Raw genomic sequence first — 23,838 nt, 5'->3', positions numbered from 1 at the left:
TATTTCCAGTCTTCACTAGTCCTCACAGGTTGGTCTCTAGGCTTTTCATCATTCTAGTTGCCCTTTTCTTTATGTTCTCTAGCTGACCAATGTCCTGCCTAAACTATAGTGCCCAGAACCAACACAGTACCCCAGGTGAGGTCTAACCAGGGCCAAGTGCCAAGAGCCTCTCACTTCCATTCCCCTGGAAGCTGTACTTAATGCATATAAATATGTTGTTTCTCCCTATAGAATGTAAGCTCCCTGAAGACAGGAACTGTTATAAAGGAAACTGATCACAGAAAGCCAATGTGGATGGTTTTATCAAGTATAGGTCATGCCAAATTAACCTTATTTCCTTTTCTGAAAAAGTGTTTGAGCTGGTAGAGCAGAGGAATGCTGTAGGTCTGGTTTCTCTACATTTTAGTAAAGTCTTTCTTGCAGTCTCCTAAGGAAGCTCATACCTCTATGAGCCTTGTTTGACTATAGGGTTAATACTGTTGAATTATGCCAAGCTTAAAGACCACTAAGCCCTTCAGATCTTTTTCAGACAAATAGCTCTCTAATAATGCCTTCTTCAGCTTCTATTTGGGAAGTCAGTTTTCTGAATCCAGATGTAAGACTTTATATTTATTCATATTAAAATTTACCTTATTAGATTAATCTTACTCTCCTAGTATGCCAAGATCGTTTTGGCTCCTCATTCTACCATGGAGCTGTCCCTCATGTGGGACATATGATGAGCGTGCCATCATCTGTGCCTCCATCCAAGTAATTGATAAAAGCATTAGGTGGTACAGGGCCAAGAAAGATCCCTCAGAGCCTCTCCTGGAGGCCTCCAAGATGATACCAAGCTAATCATGATTACTTTTGGATCCAGCCATTCAACTGGCTCTTATTCCTTCTAATTCTACTAGCACCTAGCCCAAATCCCTCCATATTTTCTGCAAGAGAGACTTTACCAAAGACTTTACTGAAACACAGAGAAACCAGATCAACAGCATTCCCCCTCCTCTACCAGTTCGGTAACCATTTCAGAAAAGGAAATGAGGTTAATTTGGCATGACCTGTACTTGATGAAACCACCCACATTGACTTTCTGTGATCAGTTTCCTTTAAACAGTTCTTGTCCTCAGGGAGCTTACATTCTGTAGGGAGAAATCATGTGTATATGTACATGTCAGTATATTCAAAATATGAAAAGTAAATACAGGGTTATTTGGGGGGGGGGGGCAGAGCAGAACCAGCAACTAGAGAGTGCAGATCAAGAAAGGCCTTTTCTAAGCAGTGGTTATTGAGCCAAGCTTCTCTGAAAGAACTTAGACATTCTAAGTGGAGGAGTCCTCATGCACTTAATGGCTTTGTGAGCCTGGGCAGGTCTCATCCCTCTGCTTCAGTTTTTTCATCTGTGAAAAGGGTAGTATAACAGCATCTCCTTCCCAAGGTTGTTGTGAGGATAAAACAGTATTTATAAAGTGTTTGCAAACCTTAATGGGCTCTCTAAGGGCCAACTGTAATTATTCTAATTATGAGGGACAGCCTTTGCCGTCCAGGAAATGGCAGATGAGTAAATATGGATTTATCACACCAACCAGAGATGCAAATAGGATTTTGCTCTGTGTCATGTCTTCAGTGTATAACTCATGCAAAATCTACTGTTCACAGTGATCACCCCTTTTAACTCTCCCTGGCTCCAAAGTACCATTTTGAATGAACATATAGTTTTCTGTGGATAGCTACCTTCACAGCATTGCCCTTGACTATTGGCCCTGCCTATCACGATCATGGAACCCAAAGCAAAGGCAAATGGCCCTTGTGGGTATTAAAACTGGGACTAACATCATTGATATTGTGTCCTAACTTTTAGCTGGCACACTCCAGATACCTGGATGTTCATTAACCATGCCTTTAATAATAAACATTCTAGCATGTGGCCAGCGATAGAATCAAGGCCAAGCTTACAGCCTACTGCTTGCCGATGCCACTCTCTTCCCTCGTATGGCAGCCAGAACAGCGCTTTTCTTATCCTGTAGTACCTCTCCTGTTCTCTCCAGTCTTACATTTGTCAGGGACAGTAATGAAGCAGTCCCATTCACCAAGCCTTGAAAAAGATCCATTTCTTCTGTTTCAGGTGAACTGAAGTTTTGACCAAGGCAGCCTTGGTCTTCGTTATTTCCTTATTTATCTTTGGTATCACCACTCTCTTAGCCATTCTTGTTCTTTCCCATCCATCCAAAGGTCATTCTTCTTGGCAGAAAAAATAATGGAAGCAAAATGATATTTGAGCAGCTCTGGCTTCCTTCTGCTGTTACCACCATATAGCCACTTGGATGGGGCTCCAGCCTGGAAAGGAGTGGGGAGTGCATGGGGAGGGCCAGGAAGAAGGTTGTCTCCTTCTCCTAGGCAGTGATCAGTTGTTGTAGTTTCTGAGAACATAAAGGGGAATAGGAGAGCAGGGAAGATCTACCTCTGTTGGCTCTGGGCAAGTCACTTAGCCCTCTTTGCCTCAGTTTCCTCATCTGCAAATTGAACAGAAGGAAATGGCAAACCATTCCACTATCTTTGCCTAGAAAACCCCAGATGGGGGTCATAAGGAGTCGGACATGACTAATTGACTAAACAATAGCTTTACAGATGAGGAAACTGAACCGGGTGTAGATTAAGTGACTTACCCAGCATCACACGGCTAATGAGTGTCTGAGCTCAGATTTGAACTCACATCTTCCAGATTCAGGGTTCAGTACTCTATCCACTGGGCCACCCAGCTTCCTCTTAGGCATCTATTAATCTTTTTTAATGAAATCATTATAAGATGATAAATGTACTTCTCAGAGTTCTCACATTTTGCCTTGGACATCATGACATCTGCCTTCAAAGGGATCTTTGGAAAGGTAACCTATGACATGGCATTGTTCAGGAACAAGCTTAAGACCTAGCTATGTGGGGTAGCATTGCATAATTTTTTTGAATTTATTGATAGCCAGCTAGCTAATTGTGTAGCATGTGCTGAAGCTTCAGAACAAGGGATGTAATTATCATTAATCCAAACAGTAGGAAATGAGAGCAGGAGGCTGAGACAGGAGCCTGGTATCCTGGGTCCTCCTTGACTCCTATGTGCTTCCCCTGAAATCTTTGGCAAGTCACTTGCACTCTCTCTGCCTCCATTTCTTCCAGACTTCCCAGCCCATTTGGAACTTCGTTGGGGGGATTGCTAAGTGCTTTAGGATCTGGGAAGGTTCTATGTAATTGCAAATTGTTAATATGCTTCAGTTGTTAATGTAGAAACAAGACAGTTACTGTGTGAGTTAGGGTCGGGATTTCAAAGGAATGTAGACAAAACCTCACACTAATCTGATCAAACTATAGGATTTAGAGATAATATACAAACCATTTTAGTGGATATATTCACTTCTACAAAAAGGGTGCGTGCAGGACCTATAGCATTTCAGTAGCTCCACAGGTCCCCTTGCCTTGACCTGATTCCGGGAACTAAGGCCTCATGAAATAGAAACTCAGGCATCTACCCCAGTTCAAGCCACCATTTGCAGATGGTAGTGTCTTTACCATGCAGTTTTATTCTGAGGTAGACAAAAAGAGCTGAATGTTCCAATCTAGGGTGAACAAAAAATATCTAATCATGAATACACCAAGTCAAGGTGGGCCTAATATCCTTAAACACGAAATTCAGTAAAATTCCATAGGAAGCAGGCTGTACTCATAGATAGTCATCAGTCTTTCTAGCTGCTTCTAACCCAGCTCTTAATGGTTAGAAGTTAAGGTTAAGGTTAAAACTTAACCTTTCTGTGGGTCATGGCCTCCTAGCATACTGGTAAAACCTCTGAACCCCGTCTCAGAAGACTACTTTTAAATGCATAAAATAAAATAGATGGGATTACAAAGGAAACATATAGTGCTGAAATATAGTTGTCAAAACATTAAAAACAAGATACATAGGATTATAAAGGAAGGCAATTCTATTGAAATACAGTTATCAAAATATTTTTAAAAAAATGTTCACAGATCCTGGGTTAAGGACCTCTGCCCTAGCTACATGTCCCTCCCTTCCTGGGGAATAGTAAGCCTGTTCTAACTGACCTCCATCGTTCATCTACAACCATTTTGCCTCAAAATGGTTCGACTCATGGTTCCACTTCAGTGTGTTTTTGTTTTTGTCATTTTGAGAGAATTAAATAGGACTCCCCAAGACTCTCTTCCCATCTTTGGATACAGTACTATATCCAAAGCTCCTAGGATGGGGTTTCATAGGCAACTTGATTTTAGGGGAATTGATTTAGGCTTGGCATTTTCTCAAATTATAGCTCCTATAGGCCAGACACCATGATTATTTGCAAAGCCGATAGACTGGAGTTCAAATCCAGCCTCAAGCATTTAGTAGCTGTGTGTGATCCCAGGCAAGTCACTTAATCTCTGTTGTCTCAGTTTCCTCATCTGTAAAACAGATAAAAATAACAGCACCAGGGTTTTGGGGGAGTTATTTGAAATCTGAAAGCGCTCTGTCATACACAATGGTTCTTATTAAATTATATTTGGTGATTAATTACATAGTAAAAGCCTTTGGAAAGTTGAAGCTGCCCTAATGATGACTTTGTCTCTTTTTAGTTTTGCTGTCTCCAGGGGAGGCCGTTTGCTTCTTGCAGATGACATGGGTTTGGGGAAGACGATTCAGGCCATCTGTATTGCTGCATATTACCGGAAAGAGTGGCCTCTGTTAGTTGTCACGCCCTCATCAGTGAGGTTCACCTGGGAGCAGGTGAGCTCTTCATACGTTTGTGTGTGTGTGTGTGTGTGTGTGTGTGTTTGTAAGGAAGACATTCTGGATGAAGGGACTGGGTGACAGTGACGTGTGTTACAACATGAGAACATGAGGTTGTACATTCCTTCCCTGAAGGCATTCAAGGAAAGAATAAAGTCCCTTCCTTTTAGGGTTAGGGAATAGTCCTACCTAGATTATTTTGTTTATGATTCTTTATCTATATCAGGTTAGAAAATTAGGTTCTAAGAGCCCAATTTACTTATATTTATTTGCATCATTTATGTTATTTCTAGTTTTAAAGACATTTATTTTTACTAATGTTTTTTTCAAGAAGCTGGGACAATTTGGTTTTGGCCCTTCATGGTTCACATTTTTGATTTCTTGAAATATAGCTCTGAAAAGATAGACTTTTCAAAAGCCTGTATTTTAAATGGAGCTGCTTGGCTCCACCTTAAGACCCAAATCACTTTGGCTTTCTTGGAATGATCAACAATAGCCCCAACCCAGTCCTCCCTGACTCCTTGTTTAGGCTTTGATGGCTTAGAATGAGTGAAAATTGCAATTATTTTTGTTCTGACCGGACACTGAGGGTCTTTCGCCCCAAGATTGATATCCTTGTGAAGGTAAATTGAGCCATAGTTTGTCCCAGCTCTTCTTCAGCCTTCAGTCATTGAACAGGCATGGCCTCAAACTAACTGAGACCTGAGAATGGCCTTAACCTGAGAAAGGCTAACCACCCATAAAAAGCTAGAATTTTCGGGGAACTAGCACCTAAGTGTTCTGCCAGACTTCTCCACCCACAGGCAAGGAAGGACAACACTCATTAACAAGATTCATTAACACGCTACGGGGTAAGAAAAAAGAAAGGATAGATGAAAGATCTGTGCCTTCAGTCAGCCCTTTGGTAATCATTTCGGCTTCCCAGCCTCTCCGTCTTTTCCCACATCCTCTCTATGGAAGCAATAGCATTGTCTGCTGTGGGCCAGCCTGATGTCTGTGCAAGCACCAAAATAGAACGTTCATCTCTGATAGGGAAAAGCAGAGCTTTCTAGCAAATACCTAAGCAGCCAGTCATTCTGTCTTTCTCCCTGAGTTTTTCAGTGTTGCTGGTAAATAAGCATTTCCCATTTGTTTACTTGGTGTTGCTTGTTAGATGGCCATACCTAGCACCATTCCTCTGAATGAGGCAGAATGCTTCTCAGAGGAGGAGCTGAAACCATCTCAGACCACACAAGTTCTGTGGCAAGAGTCCCTGACCGTCTTTGGGGCCTGGACCCTTTGGCTTCTGCTGAAGCTGATACACTGCTTCTCAGAATGATGTTTTTAAATGTGTATGATACTTAGGATTATAAAGGAAATCAGTGATACTGAAATAACTTTTTTCCCATTCAAGTTCACAGACTCTCCTGAAATCTATGCATGGACCCCTGCTGCCAGGAGGCACAGAAAGGCTTGGGGAGGGACAGGGTAGTAGAGAAAGGATAGAAAGAGAAAGAGGGGAAACAGAGCAAAGCACAGTGGTCCTAGGGTGTTGGATAGCACCAGGCAGACACGGAGAATGCACAGATCCTGTACCCTGACCCATGCAGGAACCCTAGATGGCTTTCCTTTGGCTCCACATATGGGTTTGACAGGTGAGGCAAACATGAGAGGATTTCTGCGGTAAGCAAATGGTTTCACAAAGAATGTTTACCTTGTTATCTTCATCCTCTCCATGCATCAGTATTTACGGCTTATCTTTTTTTTTTTTTAAACAAAAGCGGCTGTGCTAGGCACTCTGTGAGATGTGTTTAAGAAGTCAAATTCATTGATGAGCTCACGGTTGCTTTAGAAGCAACAGAGATGAAGCAAATATGAATAACAAAGCAAGAGTACTCATTTTGAGAAAGAAAAAGGTATGCCAGTTTCAGGGGAGCTTTTAATGGGGCTTTCAGGCTTGTTTAAAGGAGAAATTTCTAGATAAATTACATATGACCAGGAAGAGATGATAAATAGTAGTGAGGGGTGGGGGGTGTAAAAAGTGACATGAGATGACCAGATTACACTTTCAGGGCAGTGTACCTTTTAGTACAGACCATCTCAATTGGGTTTGCTTCTCCTTTCCTATTTAGGCATTCCACCGGTGGCTGCCCTCCCTCAGCCCAGATAGCACCAACGTGGTAGAAACTGGGAAGGACAGTTTGACAGCTGGCTTAATCAACATCTGTAGCTTCGACCTCCTAAGCAAGTTAAAAAAACAACTAAAAACTACCTTCCAAGTAATCATTATCGTAAGTGTCTTGTGTCTTTATGGTTCCTTTCTCCTCCAGAGCTCAAAGCTCATTCACAACTCCTTGAGCCTTCTAAGTGTCTTTGACAGAGTCAAGAATTTTTTTCTCTATTTTGACCATGGGCACTTCATCCTTCTGCAGTCTGAATGGGGGCTCTGCTCCCTTCAGGAGAGGTCATAAATGGGAGCCATCAGAGAAGGGAGCCTAGAGTGGCCAGAGCCTCCAGCAACCTGCTCTAGAACTTTTCATAGTGCATGTCCTTAGCCCAGGGTACAAGGATGCTGTCTGCTCAGCTATCTCCATTTTCTGTTACATTTGATTGGCTTAATTCTTTTTTTAAAAAAAAATATTTTTTCCCCAATTGCATATAAAAACCATTTTAACACTTAAAAAAAAAGTTCTGAGTTCCAAATTCTATTCCTTTCTCCTTTCACTCCCTACCCAGAGACAGTAAGCAATCTGATATAGGTTATACATGTGCAGTCATGCAAAACAGTTCCATATTAGTCATTTTGTGCAAGAAGACTTGAACAAGGAAGGAAGGAAGATATAAAAATAGTATGTTTTGGTCTGTGTTCAGACACCATTAGAACTTCTCTGGAGGAAGATAACACTTTTCATCATGCGTCCTCTGGGATTGTCTTGGATCACTGTATTGCTGAGAATAGCCAAGTTATTTGTAGTTTTTCATCATACAGTATTGTTCTTACTGTATACAATGTTCTCCTTGTTCTGCTCATTTCAGTCTGCATCAGCTCATGTAAGTCTTTCCAAGCTTTTCTGAGAGCATCTTGTTCCTTATTTCTTATAGCACAACAGTATTCCTTTACATTCATAAACCACAACTTGTTCTGCCATTCCCCAATTGATGGGCATCCCCTTGATTTCCAATTCTTAGCCATCACAAAAAAAGCTACTATAAATATTTTTGTACTAATAGGTCCCTTTTCCTTTTAAAAAAAATGGTATTTTATTTTTTCCAATTACATGTAAAAGCAATTTTTAACATTCATTTTTATAAGATTTGGAATTCCAGATTTTTCTCCCTCTCTCCTCCCTAAGATGGTAAACAATTTGATATAGGTTATGTATGTGCAGTCACGGAAAACATATTTCAATGTTAGTCATGGTGTGAAAGAAGAAACAGAACAAAAGGAAAAAACTTCGAAAAAGACAAAGAAAGTGAAAATAGTATGCTGCCATCTGCATTCAGATATCACCAGTTCTTTCTTTGGAGGTGGAGAATTATATCTCTAAGATATAGATCATTATATCTCCAAGAAGAGTTAAGTAAGTCATAGTTGAACATGGCACAATGTTGCTGATACTGTGTACAATGTTCTGGTTCTGCTCACTCCACTCAACTTCAAGTTCATATAAGTCTTTCTAGGCTTTTCTGAGAGCATCCTGCTCCATATTTCTTACAGAACAATAGTGTTCCATTACATTCCTATACCACAACTTGTTTAGCCATTCTCCAACTGATGGGCATTCTCTCAGTTTCCAATTCTTAGCCACAACAAAGAGAGCTGCTATACGTTGTTTTTTGTTTTTTTACAATTAGGTCCTTTCCCCTTTTTTGATCTCTTTCATATACAGACCTAGCGGTAGTATTGCTGAGCCAAACGATATGCAGTTTTCCCTTTGCGTGTAGTTCCAAATTGCTCTCCAGAATAGTTGGATCCATTCACAGCTCCACCAATAATGCATGTGTCCCAGTTTTCCCATATCCTCTCCAACATTTATCATTTGCCTTTTCTGTCATATTAGTCAATCTGATAGGTGTGAGGTGGTACCTCAGAGTTGTTTTAATTTGCATTTCTCTCATCAATAGTGATTCAGAGTTTGCTTAATTTCTAAAGACCAGTAGGAATGCTTTATCCTCAGGGAGCACTCCCATTTTAGTTACAGTTTCAACAAAGCCTCTCTGGCTGCACTGGTGTTTGACAAAGCATCTCTTGGTGTATGACTCTCCTTTGACTCTCCAGGCTCTCCATGCCCAGCCAGCACTGCCCATGCTCAGTCTGGTCTTAATAGCCATACTCTAATGACGTGGCCTGTGGTTATCAGTTTTTATCCTGCTCTCCATTTGCACGATCAGAACAACCCAACCCCTCCTCATAGGATCCTAGTTTAGTGGGACCTCTGTGGTCATCTTGCTTACCCCCTTCATTTAAAACATCATAATTTTGTAAGCATTTATTATCTCTCTCCACTCTCCTACCCTTATTGAATAATGAAAAAAATCAGTCAAAAGCAAGACCTCATAATAAATGTGCATAACCCAGCAAAACAAATTTCCACTTTGACCACATCGAACATCATCTGCTTCATTCTGCTGTTAAGGCTCATTTTCTTTTTGGAAGGAGGAGGCTGATGGGTTTCATCTTTAGTCTTCTGGACTTGTGGTTCATCATTGTGCTGATCAGAATTCTGAAGTCTTTCAGAGTTGTTTTCCTTTATGATGTTATTTTATAAATCGTCCTCCTGCATCTGCTCAGTTCACCCTACATCAGTTCATAAAGATCTTTCCAGTTTTCTCTGGAGCTGTCTGGAGCAACCTGTTCTGCTGCCATAATTTGTCTAGCTGTTTTTCGGTGCGTTTAGCTCCTTCATTTTATGAATGAATGTCATGATATGTAGGGTCCTTCTCTTCCCTAACAAAAATTGTAAAATTCAGAAAAGCCGTTTCTTTTCTACCATACCATCCTTTAATGACATTGGGTGCCCATAGTTTGCATTCCAAATATCATTTGACATGTCTTATACGAGACCCAACAAAGGATGGTGAGATTTTTCCAATTTTTATTTTTGGGATGTTGATAAAACATAGCCCTCTTCATGGTTGCACAAGTCACCCATTGATTGCTCTTCCTGTCTGTTGAGAATAATGCCACACACTATGGGAAGGCCACAAGACAGAGGACTGGGTCTCCTTTAATCTAACATTTTGTCTTGGGCACAGTTCCCAGGTCATGCATGGCATCTCCCTGTCTTTGCAAAAACAGACATAAAGTTTTTATAATTTTCCAAGGCCAGACGAGTAATTCATTAGTGTTTAGCCTTTTTTTTTTTTTAAAGCAATCGGGGTAAAGTAACTTGCTCAAGGTTACACGGCCAGTTATTTCTGGGTGTGGTGCTAAGTATGAGAGCCCGGATTCGATCCCAGGTCATCCCGACACTGGAACTGGTGCTCTTACTCGCTGAGCCACCTGGCCGCCCCAGTGTTTAGCCTTTTGAACAGTTCCTGATGTGGTACACATTCAGTTATGATTTTGAATTAAAGAAAAAAATGTATTTTAAACAGATGGATGACATGCTTTAAAGTCTCCAGTGTGGGGGAGACAGTTTTGGATTGAAACTGAAAGCCTCCTCTCCCTTTTAGTTGTTAGTGGTTCAGGCGTTGATCTGCATGTGAGATTTCAGGCAGGCCTCTGGATGTGTCTCTGTCCCAGTTTCCACGATGTTAAATGAGACAACAACCTCTATCCCCATCTGACTTCACAGAAATATTCTATCCAAGAGTAAGGGAGGCTTGTATGGCGTGTTGAGGGTTTTTTAAAGAAAAGATTTGTCATTTTGTAATAGATGTTCCTGATGATTAGATATAATGAGCAACAGCATCCTAGGGTCCAAAGATGGAAAGGTCCCGAGAAATGAGTTAGTCTAGCTCCATCATTGAGAGAGGAGGAGGAGGAGGAGAAGACTAAGGTGAATTGACTTGCCCAAAGATACACTCATCTTTAAAATGAGGGAGCAGATCTATAACCATATGAAAAATTCTATAAATCACTTTCGATTGGAAGAATGCAAATGAAAACAACTCTGAGGTGCCACCTTACACCTATTGCATTGGCTGACATGATGGGAGAGGAAAATGACAAATGTTGGACAGGTTGTGGGAAGATTGAGACACTGGTGCACTGTTGGTGGAGTTGTGAACTGATTCAACCATTCTGAAGAGCAATTTGGAACTATGCCCAAAGGGCTATAAAACCATGCATGCCCTTTCATCCAGCAATACTACTACTAGGTCTGTGTCCCAAAGAGAGAAAAAACAAAAAGGAAAAGGGCCTATACGTACAAAAATATTTAAAGCAGATATTTTAATGCTGACAAAGAATTGGAAATTGAGAGGATGATCAGTTGGGGAATAAATAAATTGAACAAGTTGTGGTATATGATTGTGGTGGAATACCATTGTGCTTAAGAAAGGATGAGCAGTATGATCTCAGAAAATCCTGGAAAACCTTCCATAAACTGATGCAGATTGAAATGATAAGAACCAGGAGAATATTGTACACAGTAACAGCAATATTGTAAGACGATCGACTATAAATGACTTAGCTATTCTCTGCAATACAGTGATCCAAGACAGTTCTGAAGGACTTAGGCTGAAAAATGCTGTCCATCTCCAGAGGAAAAACTGATGGAGTCTGCATACAGATTGAAGAATATTTTTTTTTACTTTTTTTTTTTTTAGTTTCTTTTCTTTCACAACATGACTTATACGGAAATATGTTTTGCAGGACACATGTATAACATATTAAATTGCCTGCCTTCTCAATGATGGGGGAGGGGACATAGGGAGAGAATTTGGAACTGAAAATTTTTGAAAATGAATGTTAAAAATTGTTCTTACATGGCATCTCCCTGTCTTTGCAAAAACGGGCATGAAGTTGTTATAATTTTCCAAGGCTGGACGAGTAATTCATTAGTCTTTAGCTTTTTGAACAGTTCGTGATTTGATACACTTTCAGTTATGCTTTTGAATTAAAGAAAACAAGTTTTCCATTTATTTACGTTTTATTTTCCACTTTATTCACATGTAATTGGGGGAAAATAAAATTCCAAATAAATATTTTTTAAAAGACATTAAAAAATATAAAATAAAAGAAGGGAGTGGAAAGTCAGAGAGATGAAGTTGCTTGCCTACTCAAGGTCATAGTAGAAGTGGGATTTGAATTCCAGTTCTTACTCTTCACTTTACTTTCCTAGCTAAAATGGACATCTCTGTGCAGAGAGTCTTCTCTGATCCATAGTCGAGCTCTACCTGGCAGGTTCCATCTTCAGGAGAGCAATCTCCTCCTTAGATTGTCAGGATTTTTTTCCTTCTTTAATTAGTTCATTCATGGGACGAGGTGACAGCTGTGTCTGGTTTTTGTTTGCTTGTTTGTTTTGGTCCTGGGATCTGCTTGTTTTCCTTCCTTTAAAGGAAAGCCACATTTTCTTGTCCTCAAAATATGTAGCCCTGAGATAACTGTATTTGAAGGATGTAACCTGCACCTGGCTGTCTTGTCTTTTTAAGGCATTTCTGCTGATATCAGCTCCCTCTCCAGTGTTGTCCAGAAGCAAGGGGAGGAGAAAAACAAGCTAAAATTGGGTAGAAACAGATATTACATTAGGAGACATAGTAGAAAAGGGAGAAATTAGATCCCAGTGGATCTATACACCTTCCTTTAAGCCTAGCCCAGGCATTTTCTTTTTGTTTTTTCCTTTTTTTTTTTTTCCCAATTTATTTATTTATTTTTAGTTTTCAACATTCATTTCCACTGGATTTTGAGTTACAAATTTTTCTCCCCATCTTTCCCCTACCCCCACCCCAAAATACTGAGCCTGCTGAATACCCCTTCCCCTAATCTATTCTCTCTTATATCCTCCCCCATCCCCTCTAACATTCTAGTAGGGAAAGATGGATTTCTATACCCCAGTGCCTGTATATCTTATTTCCCAGTTGCATGTAAAAAGAAAAAAAACACACACAAAAAAATTTTAAACATTTGTTTTTAAATTTTTGAGTTCCAGATTTTTTCCCTTCTTCCTTCCTCATCCACCCCCACTGGGAAGATAAGCAATTCAATATAGGTTCTACATGTGTAGATACGCAAAGCATTTCCATAGTAGTTATATTGTGAAAGACTAACTATAATTCCCTCTATCCTATCCCCCCCTTATTCTATTTTCTCCTTTGACCCTATCCCTTTTCAAAAGTGTTTGCTTCTAACTGCCCTCTCCCCCAATCTGCCTTCCCTTCTGTCATCCCCCCTCTTATCCCCTCCCCCTATTTAACTGTAAGATATAATACCCAATTGAGTGTGTATGTTATTCCCTCCTTAAGCCAAATTTAATGAGTAAGGTTGACCCATTCCCTTTCACCTTCCTGCTCTTCCCCTCCATTGTAACAGTTTTCTCTTGCCTCTTTTATATGAGATAATTTACCCTATCTCTCCCTTTCTCCTTCTCTGAATAGATTCCTCTCTCACCTCTTAATTTTATTTTTTTAGATATCATCCCTTCATATTCAACTCATCCTGTGCCCTCTGTCTATGTATAATGTACATACATATGCACACATTCACATCCATATTTATACATACATACACCCTGCTATATATATACATATACATATATATATATATATATATATATTCCTTTTAACTATCCTCTTACTGAGAAAAGTCTTATGAGTTACAATTACCATTTTTCCATGTAGGAATGTAAATAGTTCAACTTTAATAAGTTCCTTATGACTTCATTTTCCTGTTTACCCTCTCATGCTTTTCTTGCTTCTTGTATTTAAAAGTCATATTTTCCATTCAGCTCTGGTTTTTTTTTTCATCAAGAATGCTTGAAAGTCCTCTATTTCATTGAATAACCACATTTTCTCCTGAAGCATTATACTCAGTTTTGCTGGGTGATTCTCGGTTTTAATCCTAGCTCCTTTGACCTCCAGAATATCATATTCCAAGCCCTTCAATCCCTTAATGTAGAAGCTGCTAGGTCTTGTGTTATCCTGATTGTGTTTCCACAATACTCAAAATGTTTCTTCCTCACTGATTGCAGTATTTTCTCCTTGACCTGGGAATTCTGGAATTTGGCCACAATATTCCTAGGAGTTTTCTTTTTGGTATTTTTTACAAGAGGCGATCAGTGAATTCTTTCAATTTCTATTTTGCCCTCTGGTTATAGAATATCAGGGCAATTTTGCTTGATAATTTCTTGAAAGATGGTGTCTAGGCCCTTTTTTTGATCATGGCTTTCAGGTAGTCCAATAATTTTTAAATTGTCTCTCCTGCATCAATTTTCCAGGTCAGTGGTTTTTCCAATGAGATATTTCACATTGCCTTCTATTTTTTTCATTGGTTTGGATCTATTTAATAGTATCTTGATTTCTCATAAAGTCTCTAGCTTCCATTTGCTCCAGTCTAATTTTGAAGGAATTATTCTCTTCAGTGAGTTTTTGAAATTCCTTTTCCATCTGGCAAATTTGGCTTTTTAAGGCATTCTTCTCCTCATTGGCTTTTTGTGCCTCTTTCACCATTTGAGTTAGTCTATTTTTTAAAGTGTTATTTTCTTCAGTCAGGCTGTTGGCTTTTCATGATTTTCTTGCATCATTCTCATTTCTCTTCCCAGTTTTTCCTCTGCTTCTCTTACTTGATTTTCAAAATCCTTCTTGAGCTCTGCCGTGGCCTGTAAGCAGTTCATATTTTTCTTGGAAGCTTTTGATGCAGGAGTTTTGACTTCATTGTCTTCTTCTGGTTCCATGCTTTGATCCTTTTTTTCCCCGAATAAAGGATTGTGTGGTTTGTTTGTGCTTTCTCTGCTCTCTTACATTGCCAGCCAGTTACTTGACTTTTGAGCCCTTTGCCACGGTAGAACTCTGCTTTTAGATTGAAGAGAGCTATGTACCAAATCACTGGGGTTTTCACAGCTGCCAGAGCTATTAGGAGGGCACCCTCTCTGCAGCCCCCACAACTGTGGCACACTGTCCACACACCCCAGGACCACCACCCAAGACAGCGATCCAGATCCAAGCAGGTCAAAGCAAGAGCTATTAACTTCTGAATGGTTGCTTGATCCTTCTATGATCTGCAGGCCAGGAGCTCTACAAGCAGCAACAGAGCAGTAGCTGTAGCCATTGTACCTCTAACTACTTCTCACCCTGGAAAAAATCTGGAACTCAAAGTTTTAAAAACAAATGTTTAAAAAAAATTTTTTTTTTAACATGCCACTGTCTCAGACCGCTCTCTTCTGTCCCCTTCTTCCAAGAGAGTTCCTGACTGACCTTTTACTTTCTCTTTGGCATTTATGGGTTGAGAAGTCTGGAAAAAGCTGCTGGTGATTCTCTCTCCTGAAGTCTACTCTGGCCAGGCCACTAGTCAGGGCCACCCTGGGGCCAGAACTGCTTGGCTCAGGCAGGACTGGGCTCGTCTCCCTGTGTGATAGGCCCTTCCTCTCAGCCTGCCGTAGCCCAGGCATTTTCATCGTCTGACTAAAGCAACCTTACTAAAAGTCCCTAAATTTACCAGCCCCCAGGTAGCAATGGACACTGAAACAAATAACTGAAAAGGTTTTTACTACTTGCCCTAGTTTCTCATTATCAGCGTTTTGCTTTCTCTTTAAAAAAAATTTTTCTTTTGCTACATTTTAAGTTCCAAATTGTTTCCTTTCTTTCTTCCTACCCCTACCCCACAATAAAGAAGGCTGCTGTGTGTGTGTGTGTGTGTGTGTGTGTGTAGCATCTTCGTAGATCCTCTGTAGTTGATTTCAGTATTTATGATACTCAGAATAACTTAGTCATTCACAATTATTCTTTGAACAGTTTTGCTGTTACCATATACAGTGTTCTCTTGGTTCTTCTTATTTCACTCTTTGTTATAATCAACCTGCTCATCATTTCTTACAGGACAGTAAGTATTCCATCATAATCATCAATACCACAGCTTATTTATTCATTACCCAATTGATGAGCCATCCCCTCAATTTCTAGTTCTTTGTAACCAAAAAGAGTACTGCTATAACTATTTTAGAACATATAGGCTCTTTTTCTTTCCCCCCTGATCACCTTGGGGAACAGACCTAATAGTGGTATTGCTGGGTCAAAGGGTATATACATAATTTTACAACTCTTTGGGCATAATTCCAGATTACTCTCCAGAATGGTTAGATCATTTCACAGTTCTCTCAACAATGTCCCAATTTTCCCACATCTCCTCCAACATTTGTCATTTTCCCCTTCTGCCATTTTAGCCAATGTGATAGGTATAAGATGATATCTCAAAGTTGTTTTAATTTGCATTTCTCTAATCAATAATGGCATAGTGTATTTCTTTTCACCTAACTACATATATAGCTTTTATTTCTTCATCAAAAAACTGCCTGTTCATATCCTTTGACAATTTAGCAAATGCAGAATGACTCATATCCTTATGTATTTGACAAAGGTCTCTATATATTTGAGATATGAGGCCTTTATCCAAAATAACTGTCTATAAAAGTTTTTTTTCCCAATTTTCTGCTTTCTATCTAATTATTGGTTTTATTTGTATAAAACCTTTTTAATTTAATGTAATCAAAGTTATCCATTTTACAACTTACAATACTCTTCATCTCTTGTTTATTCATAAATTCTTTTCCTATCCATATGTCTGATAGATAATATGTTCCCTGTTCTTCTGATTTACTTATATCCCTTTATATCTAGGTTATGTCTCCATCTTGACCTTACTTTGTTAAATGGTGTAAAATATTAGTCTTTACCCAATTTCTGCTAGACTGCTTTCCAGTTTTCCCAACTTCTTTACCAAATAGTGAATTCTTATCCCCAAAGCTTAAATCTTTACATTTATCAAACACAAGGTTACTATAATCATTTACTGCTGTGTAATAGCCTTTTGCAAGTGATGATTTATAAACATCATCTAAGGATTAGTTTCCCAGTTCATTAGGAGAAGCATGGATAATTGTTCCTAATTTGACCAAGATGATTTTAGTAAAACCTCCTCTGGGATACCAAGCTCCTTATTAAGTAATTAATTAATCAATCAGGATTTTCTTGAGTGCCCAGCACTGTAGGTGATACATTAAAGAATACTAGGTCTTTACCCACAAAGAGTTTACTGCCTGCTTTGGGTTAGAAGACATTAAAAAAAAAAAGAATATATGTGACTATGATATAATGACACTTTAAAAAAATTGAACTAGAATTTTGAGAGTTCAGCTTCAAAGTAGTCACCTTGGAAGGTTATGTACTTATTCCAGAAATGGGCTGATATTGTTCAGACCTTTCTTGGAGCTGTTTGGGAAGGTCTTCACAGCCCCACAGTACTCCAGTTACATGGGATACATTTTGGCCCCCTCCCCTTTTTAAATTTGGAATTCTATTGCCTGATCTCTTTATTTCCCCTTAGTCACACTCCTTGACTTTGAATAGTTCGTAGCTATTGTCACCAATGATTAATTAAATCCATCTCAAAGGGTAAAGATTCGCCATCACTGAGGATGTTGGAAAGACTGTACTGTGGACCCTGGAAGTGGTTCCAGAGGAGAGTTCCTACAGAGTAGTCAGTCAGGTCAATAAACCTTTATTTGTTGTTACTGTTCTGGTGGAGGGAGTAACAATTGACCGATCAATAAACATTTACGAAATGCCTACTGTGCACTAGCGCTGTGCTGATAGCAGCAGCCTGTGTCCTCCAGACGGCTAACCGCTCACTCTGGTCAGAGTCATCAAGGAGACTGCTGTGAAGAGAATGGCTGTCGTTGGGTCTCTGAATCCCAGGAATTAGGCCTGTTTCTTGAGAGCCATAATTAAAGAAGTTATAGCTAAGAGGAAGCAGTGTAGTGCTATGGAAAGAGCCCTGACCCTGGAGTCAGAGGACCTGCCTCTGCTCCTCATCACCTGTGTGACCTTGGACAAGTCACTCCACCTGTGTATGCTTCAGTCTCTTCTCTGTAAAATTGGGATAGCAATAATTCCTAATGTCCCAGCATTGTTGTGAAGATGTAGTGAGGAAAGATATGTAAAGTGCTTTTGAGCACGCTGTACATTCTTGCTCCTGTGGACTCTCCTTTAGGGGAGATAACCCAGGTATGTGGGAAAGAGGCCTGGCTGTGGGATGAAGGTGGACGCCTGGGCTGAGCCTCTCAGCTCTGCCTCTGTCTGGAGGGGAGACCTCGAGGAATCCTCTTAAATTTGCTGAAGGAGCTTCATTTTCCTCTGTATTGTGGAGAGGATCCCAGTTTGGGTGATGATGTTAACCCTGCCCCCTTCCCCATCTCCCAGGGTTGTTGTGAGATTCAGATGAGGGGACGTTTGTGGGTGTGGCCCTGTGTGTGAACCGGGAACTCTGCTTGTGTCCTTTCAGGATGAGTCACATTTCCTGAAGAACATGAAGACGGTCCGCTGTCAAGCTGCAATGCCCCTCCTCAAGGTGCGTACCCCTATTCTCCCAAGCCCAGCCAGCGGGCTGGGTCATCACTGAGGTGATGGCAAGTTGGAGACACATCAGCCGGGACCGAGGCCCATACGTGGAGTCTGGGCTTTACACCTGATGTGGCCCTGTCTGCCCAGACTAAGGTCCCTTGTGTTGATTTAGCCCTATCAATTCTCTCACCTCCTTTATCATTACAGTAAGTGAAGAGGGGTGGGCCTGATGCTTTCAACTCTGTGTTAAAGCTGGGACCCAAGAGACCAGCTCAGTGCGACATGTTGAAGGAGGGCTAGCCAGTAAGGAGAAGCAGCTCCTTCTTCCTTTGCTGCCGGACAGCCTGTCCCTGCTCATGCCTCCCCCCATCAGGGATCATAGAGTTAGAATACATTGACATTGACATTGACAAAGTGGTTCATTTACCTTCCCTCTTCTGAGGCTCACAGTGACCCCAGGAGGGAATTACTACGGGTATCATTCCTATTTTACAGGTGAGGTCATTGAGGCTGGGAGAAACTAAGGCCCTTGCCTGTGGTCATCCAGCCAGCGATTTTTGAAGACCAGATTTCACCCGAAGGCCTTTCAGACTCTGAATTCAGCACTCTATCCCCTGTGACATAGTGCTTCTCCAGAAGCTCTATAGTGATCATTATTTTTATTATCCTTGTAGTTGTTATTACTCACAGAAATTGTAAAAATAATTGTAGTTATCCTTATCATTATGACCCCACAACCACAATGATAATGATAGCCAGCACTAATATAGCACTTAAGCTTTGGAAAATGCTTTACATGCATCTCTCATTTCTCATGTAGGCTAATTTTCCCTAATTAGACTCAAGCTCTGCCTTCTCCACTCCCATTACTAGAAGAGACAGATAAATCCCCAAACTGGCCCTTAGCTTGACAGAGTATGCCTTGCCCCAAGCCTGGGTGTTCTAGATAAGACTCAGTCATCTATATTTCCATCTGTTCTAGTCTAAATTTGTTTCCCGAGTGACTTAACTCTAGAGCCATTCATATATTCAAAAAACAAGGAGGATAGCACATGATATTTTTATTGATATAATGATATAACCTATGAAATTATATGTTTACCTCCCCCATAATGGACAGTCGAAGGTCCCATTTTGGACCTTTTCAGGGTAAATTTTTTTAATGTCACTTGTTCTGTGACAAATTTTCTTTTCAATTTTTTCTTCCATGTCAAGTTGTGTGATGAGTTCTTTGTTTCTCCCCTATAATATTTCCAAAGGAGCCCACTTGAGTTGTAAATCAAATTGACAAAAATATCCTTTTCTGATTTTTATTTCCATTTTGTTAAGACAGATTTCATTTTACAACCACTTTCTTTTGGTAAAATTTAGTTTTTGCTGCTTAAGAGAAGGCTTATATTTTGTGTAAAACGAAAATTGGGAAACCAGATGACACACTAGATATTGGTTAAACTGATTTAAATTTTTCCCCTTAAAGTGCTTTTTAAAAGATGTCCTTTGGAATAGCAAGTAACATCATCCATTTTTCAAGGCTAGATTATTTTGTGTGTTGTAAATTAAAAAATAAAAATAAAAAATTCTTCATCAAAAGCCTTGATTCCCACTTCTTATTTCTTATAAATATTTATATGTCCATAACCATTATGGGCATGTTTAAATGCAGCATTTTTCCCAGGGTGACTATCCTTCTTTGGAGAGCACTTAATATGCCTTTTTAAAAAAAAAAATCTTGCTGGAGCAGGGTACTGTGGTTCTAATATTACAGCTATAACTAAAATTAAATTTGCCTGGCTTGATTGTTTAGACAAAAGAAATGGCGCAATAGATAAATTACATCATTAAAGTTATAATATGAAACCTTCTCAGCATTGGCTTTATTAATGTTGACATCTCCTTGTTAGCCTAAACGGTGCTGCATATTGCTTTCTCCAGAATATACGATTGCGATCCCTACCCTTTAAAATAGCGTTTGAATTTTTAATATCTTGTAGTAGTTGAATGTTTTTCAGAGTGACACCGTTACAACTGATCTCTTAACTGCTAATTCATATATATGGTTCTGGTTTTGGTTTGGGACACTGATAGATGAGTACTTTTAAATAGGACCCCCGAATACGTCCCATGAATTATGTTGCTGCCATTTATGAGGGTTTCTTGAAATCAGTCTCTCCTGTATCTTCACCTTTGCTTTCAAATGCACTGTTCTCTGGGTTATAGTTGGGATTATCTTTCTCCCGTTGGCCAGACTGATCTTTTGTCGTTTTTTCAGTCTCCATCCTTTTGAGAGTAATCTGGATATTCTTAGATGAAGAAGGCAGGTAGAAGGACACCCTAATCAAGCATAGCATTAAATTCCTTCTAAAGACCCATCCTAATTCTGTGTGATCTAGCCATCTGATTTTGTGTGTCCTAATACTAGAAACCAGTGTCAGCTGCAGAATGATAAGGGAGGTAAATTAAGTCACACCCAAGAGAGATTAGGACAGGACCATGAGTGATGACAATCTCTATTAAAAATGGCAGAGTACAAAAGGATAGCTTGCATTAGCTGCATTTCACTGGAACCTATGAACAATTTCATTTCCCAGAATCCTTTTCTCTTAAACTAGATAAGTATGGAGATCTTATATGTAATGTTGATCAGGCTAGAAAATATGCTAATCTATTTTTTGCCAAAATTTTGTCCACCTCCATGGTTTTAAAAAATTAATGTGATTTTTTTCAACCAACAAAAATCACCTCTCCCTTCCTCTTTACTCCTCACCTCCCACATTGAAAAAGAAAAGAAAACAATGTCCTTGTTACAAAAAATGTATAGTCAAGCAAAATAAATTTTTACATTGGCTATGTCAAAAAGAAATCTGCCATCTTGAGTCTCACTTCTATCAGGAGGTGGGTGCTACCCACCTCCCCTAGCTGCCTGCTTCCTAAAATCTGTGGAATCATGGCCAATCACTGCATTGATCAGCATCCCTAAATCTTTCAAAGCTGTGTGTCTTTACAATACTGTTGTTGTGTAAGTTTTTCTCCTTGTTCTACTCATTTCACTTAGTGTCAGTTTGTACAAATCTTCCCAGGTTTTTCTGAAATCTTTCCCTTCGTTTCTAAAGCACACAGCAAAATAGCATTTCACCACATTCCTATATCAACTTTTTTTTAGCCATTCCCAACTACATAATTTCTTTATTAATTCTTTATTTAATTTATCATAATCCTGTAGTAATTTGGGCCTCAGAACAACTCTGGGAGTTAGGTATCATAATTATCTTCATTTCCTCGTCTGTAAAATAGGGATAATAATAGCACCTACCTTGCAGGGTGGTTGGGAAGATTAAATTAGATAATAAATGTAAAGCTCTTTCTAAACCTTAAAGGCCTATTGATACAGATACAGGATTCAATTATATTTCCATCTACTTCAAATCTCTGCCCCAGTGTATTTTTCCCTCATGCTGTTTGGGATATAGACATTTGGATTGGCACGTTTTTGTTGTTTTTGCCTTTTTGAGGGTTCTTGTTTATATGTCTTAATGTTTTCACTATAAAATCTAATTTATCTGATGCTGTGATAGCCCCCTCCTCTGCTTTTCTTATATTTGTATTGACATGGTAAACCACAGACCATCCCTTGACTTTAGTCTGGTTTGTATTTTACGAGCAGTTGCTTAGTTTTATTTTTTAATCGTCAGTGACCCTTCTTTTTATTAGGGGAAGTCAGATCTTTTAAAATAAATGTTATTGATACATCTGTGTAGTCTCCCATTGCTCTTTCTCTACTCTTAATTGTTAACTGTTCTTTGCTTTCTCTTTTCATTTATGTGATTTCTAGTGTGAACTTAACATTTTATAGTTTCTTTTAGAGTGGATTGGAAAGACTCGGGGCACAGAGATTGAGGCATATATTTTTTGGACACAGCAAATGTGGCGATTTGTTTTGGTTGACTGTGTGTATTTGTTATAGGTTCTATTTTTTCCCCCTTTGGGGTTAGGAGATGTGGAAGAGAGAGAAAGGAATTTTTGTTGCTTGAAAAATAATCATTTAAAAAATTAGCAAAATTTGAAGGTAGCATAAGCTTGTGTAATTTTTTTTTAACTTTTAACATCACCGTAGCTATTGCCATTTTTCTACTAGTTTTATTAAATAAATAAACCTTAAAACTCCCTTCCCAAAGTGACATCAAGTCTCACTTTTTAGGTTACCTCCTTCTTAGCCCTTGCCACACTCTGGTCAGTGCTAGACTTGGATTTGGTGGAGAACTGGGCTTGTAGAGCTCTGTCATTAATCTGTCTGAGTTTCCATTTCACCATCTGTAAAATGGGGATCATACCCTATAAAGTCCTCTATCGTGAGCATCAGATGGTCATAGATTTGGAACTAGGTGTACCTTAGAGACCAGCTGTGTCCTAGAGAGGTTAAGTAACATTGCTCAAAGCCACATAACTTAATAAGCAACCAGTTTAAACCCAGACCCTCTGGCTCCAAGTCCGTCACACTTTACAGGGTACCACCCTGTCTCTGTAAAAGAAATGATGTGTGTAGAGGAGTTTGTAACTTACGGCCCAATGCAATTGTCAGCTGCTCTGGGGAGGGAGCTCTTATTTTTCTTATTACATCTTGGTAGTCTAAAACCCTTAACAGATGTCTGTTGAATTTATAAAATTCCATATACACCATACAATTAATTAGCAGCTGTCTAATTTACAATTATTTTGTCTAATTTGCAAATGGATTTTGCTCTCTATCATGCGACTTTCTCCAATAGCCTCCCTGCTCCCAGCTTCTTTTCCACACAGCTGCCAAGTTAATATTCCTAAAGCATAAATCTGACGAGGTCACTTCCTTGCTTCAAAATCTTCCCTAGCTCCCTATTGTCCCTAGGCTAAAATACAGAATCTCTAGCCAGGCCTTTAAAGGCCTCCACGATCTGACCCACTTAGCTATCACAGCAGTTTCACAGTGTCCCCATTCATGAGCCGCACATACACCATGCTGACCACCTTATTGTGTTTCAAAGTCGAGGGTAGAAGCATCTTGAAAACAGGCACTTTTTGGGTTTGGGCTTCATTTCCTTAATATCACCGTGACACACAGTAGGTACTTAATGTCTCCTGAATTGAATCAATCTCTTCTTTGCCTCCATTGCTTTCAGATGGGTGTTTCCTGGTTTCTGCTGACCCTTGGAAGGACTAAAAGATAAATGTAAGCTTAGTCTAGGTTTCCTTAACCACAGGCCCATTTCTCTTAGCTTTGGGTAGGCAGCCCTTTCTTTGTCAGAATCTCAGGGGCCGGATCTGAAATCATTCTTATCCTTCCATCTCTAAATACTCTCCACTTTTTTCTAGAAGTTCATGAGATCTTGTATTTGTCTTCATAAACTTGACAGGTAGGCATGCATGAAGGTGTGGGAAGGAGGGACTTTGTTTTAGGATTATACTGGAATAGGAAATGTTTTTAACATCTCCTTGATATCCATGGTGAGATTTCCCTTCCATCCGTACATAGCGTACTCCCCCCAGTTATTTCCCTGGTTCCATATTCTAGGATACGGTCTTACCTAGTTCTTCCAATATTCCTGCACAGTGCGTCTTCTTTGTCTCTTTTCTAGGTC

At 39.6% G+C, this 23,838-nt stretch overlaps 2 protein-coding genes across 6 annotated transcripts in view; both read left to right on the top strand.

The window, feature by feature from the left end:
- RPL37A (ribosomal protein L37a) overlaps positions 1-23,838 on the top strand; it is a 362,834-nt gene that overhangs the window by 274,176 nt on the left and 64,820 nt on the right. The window lies entirely within an intron of this gene.
- The window catches only part of SMARCAL1 (SNF2 related chromatin remodeling annealing helicase 1), a 90,942-nt gene that overhangs the window by 26,126 nt on the left and 40,978 nt on the right, over positions 1-23,838 (top strand). For all 4 annotated transcript variants that reach the window (XM_069075183.1, XM_069075184.1, XM_069075182.1 and 1 more), the window contains 3 exons: positions 4,600-4,750; positions 6,865-7,023; positions 18,171-18,236. In XM_069075183.1, the coding sequence (XP_068931284.1) occupies positions 4,600-4,750; positions 6,865-7,023; positions 18,171-18,236 (376 nt within the window). The remainder of the gene's footprint in view (positions 1-4,599; positions 4,751-6,864; positions 7,024-18,170; positions 18,237-23,838) is intronic.

The sequence above is a fragment of the Petaurus breviceps genome, unplaced genomic scaffold (genome assembly GCF_028583685.1).
Source record: "Petaurus breviceps papuanus isolate PSGF00001 unplaced genomic scaffold, PetGlider_PUasm1.0 90903, whole genome shotgun sequence".
Classification (NCBI taxonomy): Eukaryota; Metazoa; Chordata; class Mammalia; order Diprotodontia; family Petauridae; genus Petaurus; species Petaurus breviceps.
This window is presented reverse-complemented; position numbering and strand designations above follow the sequence as displayed.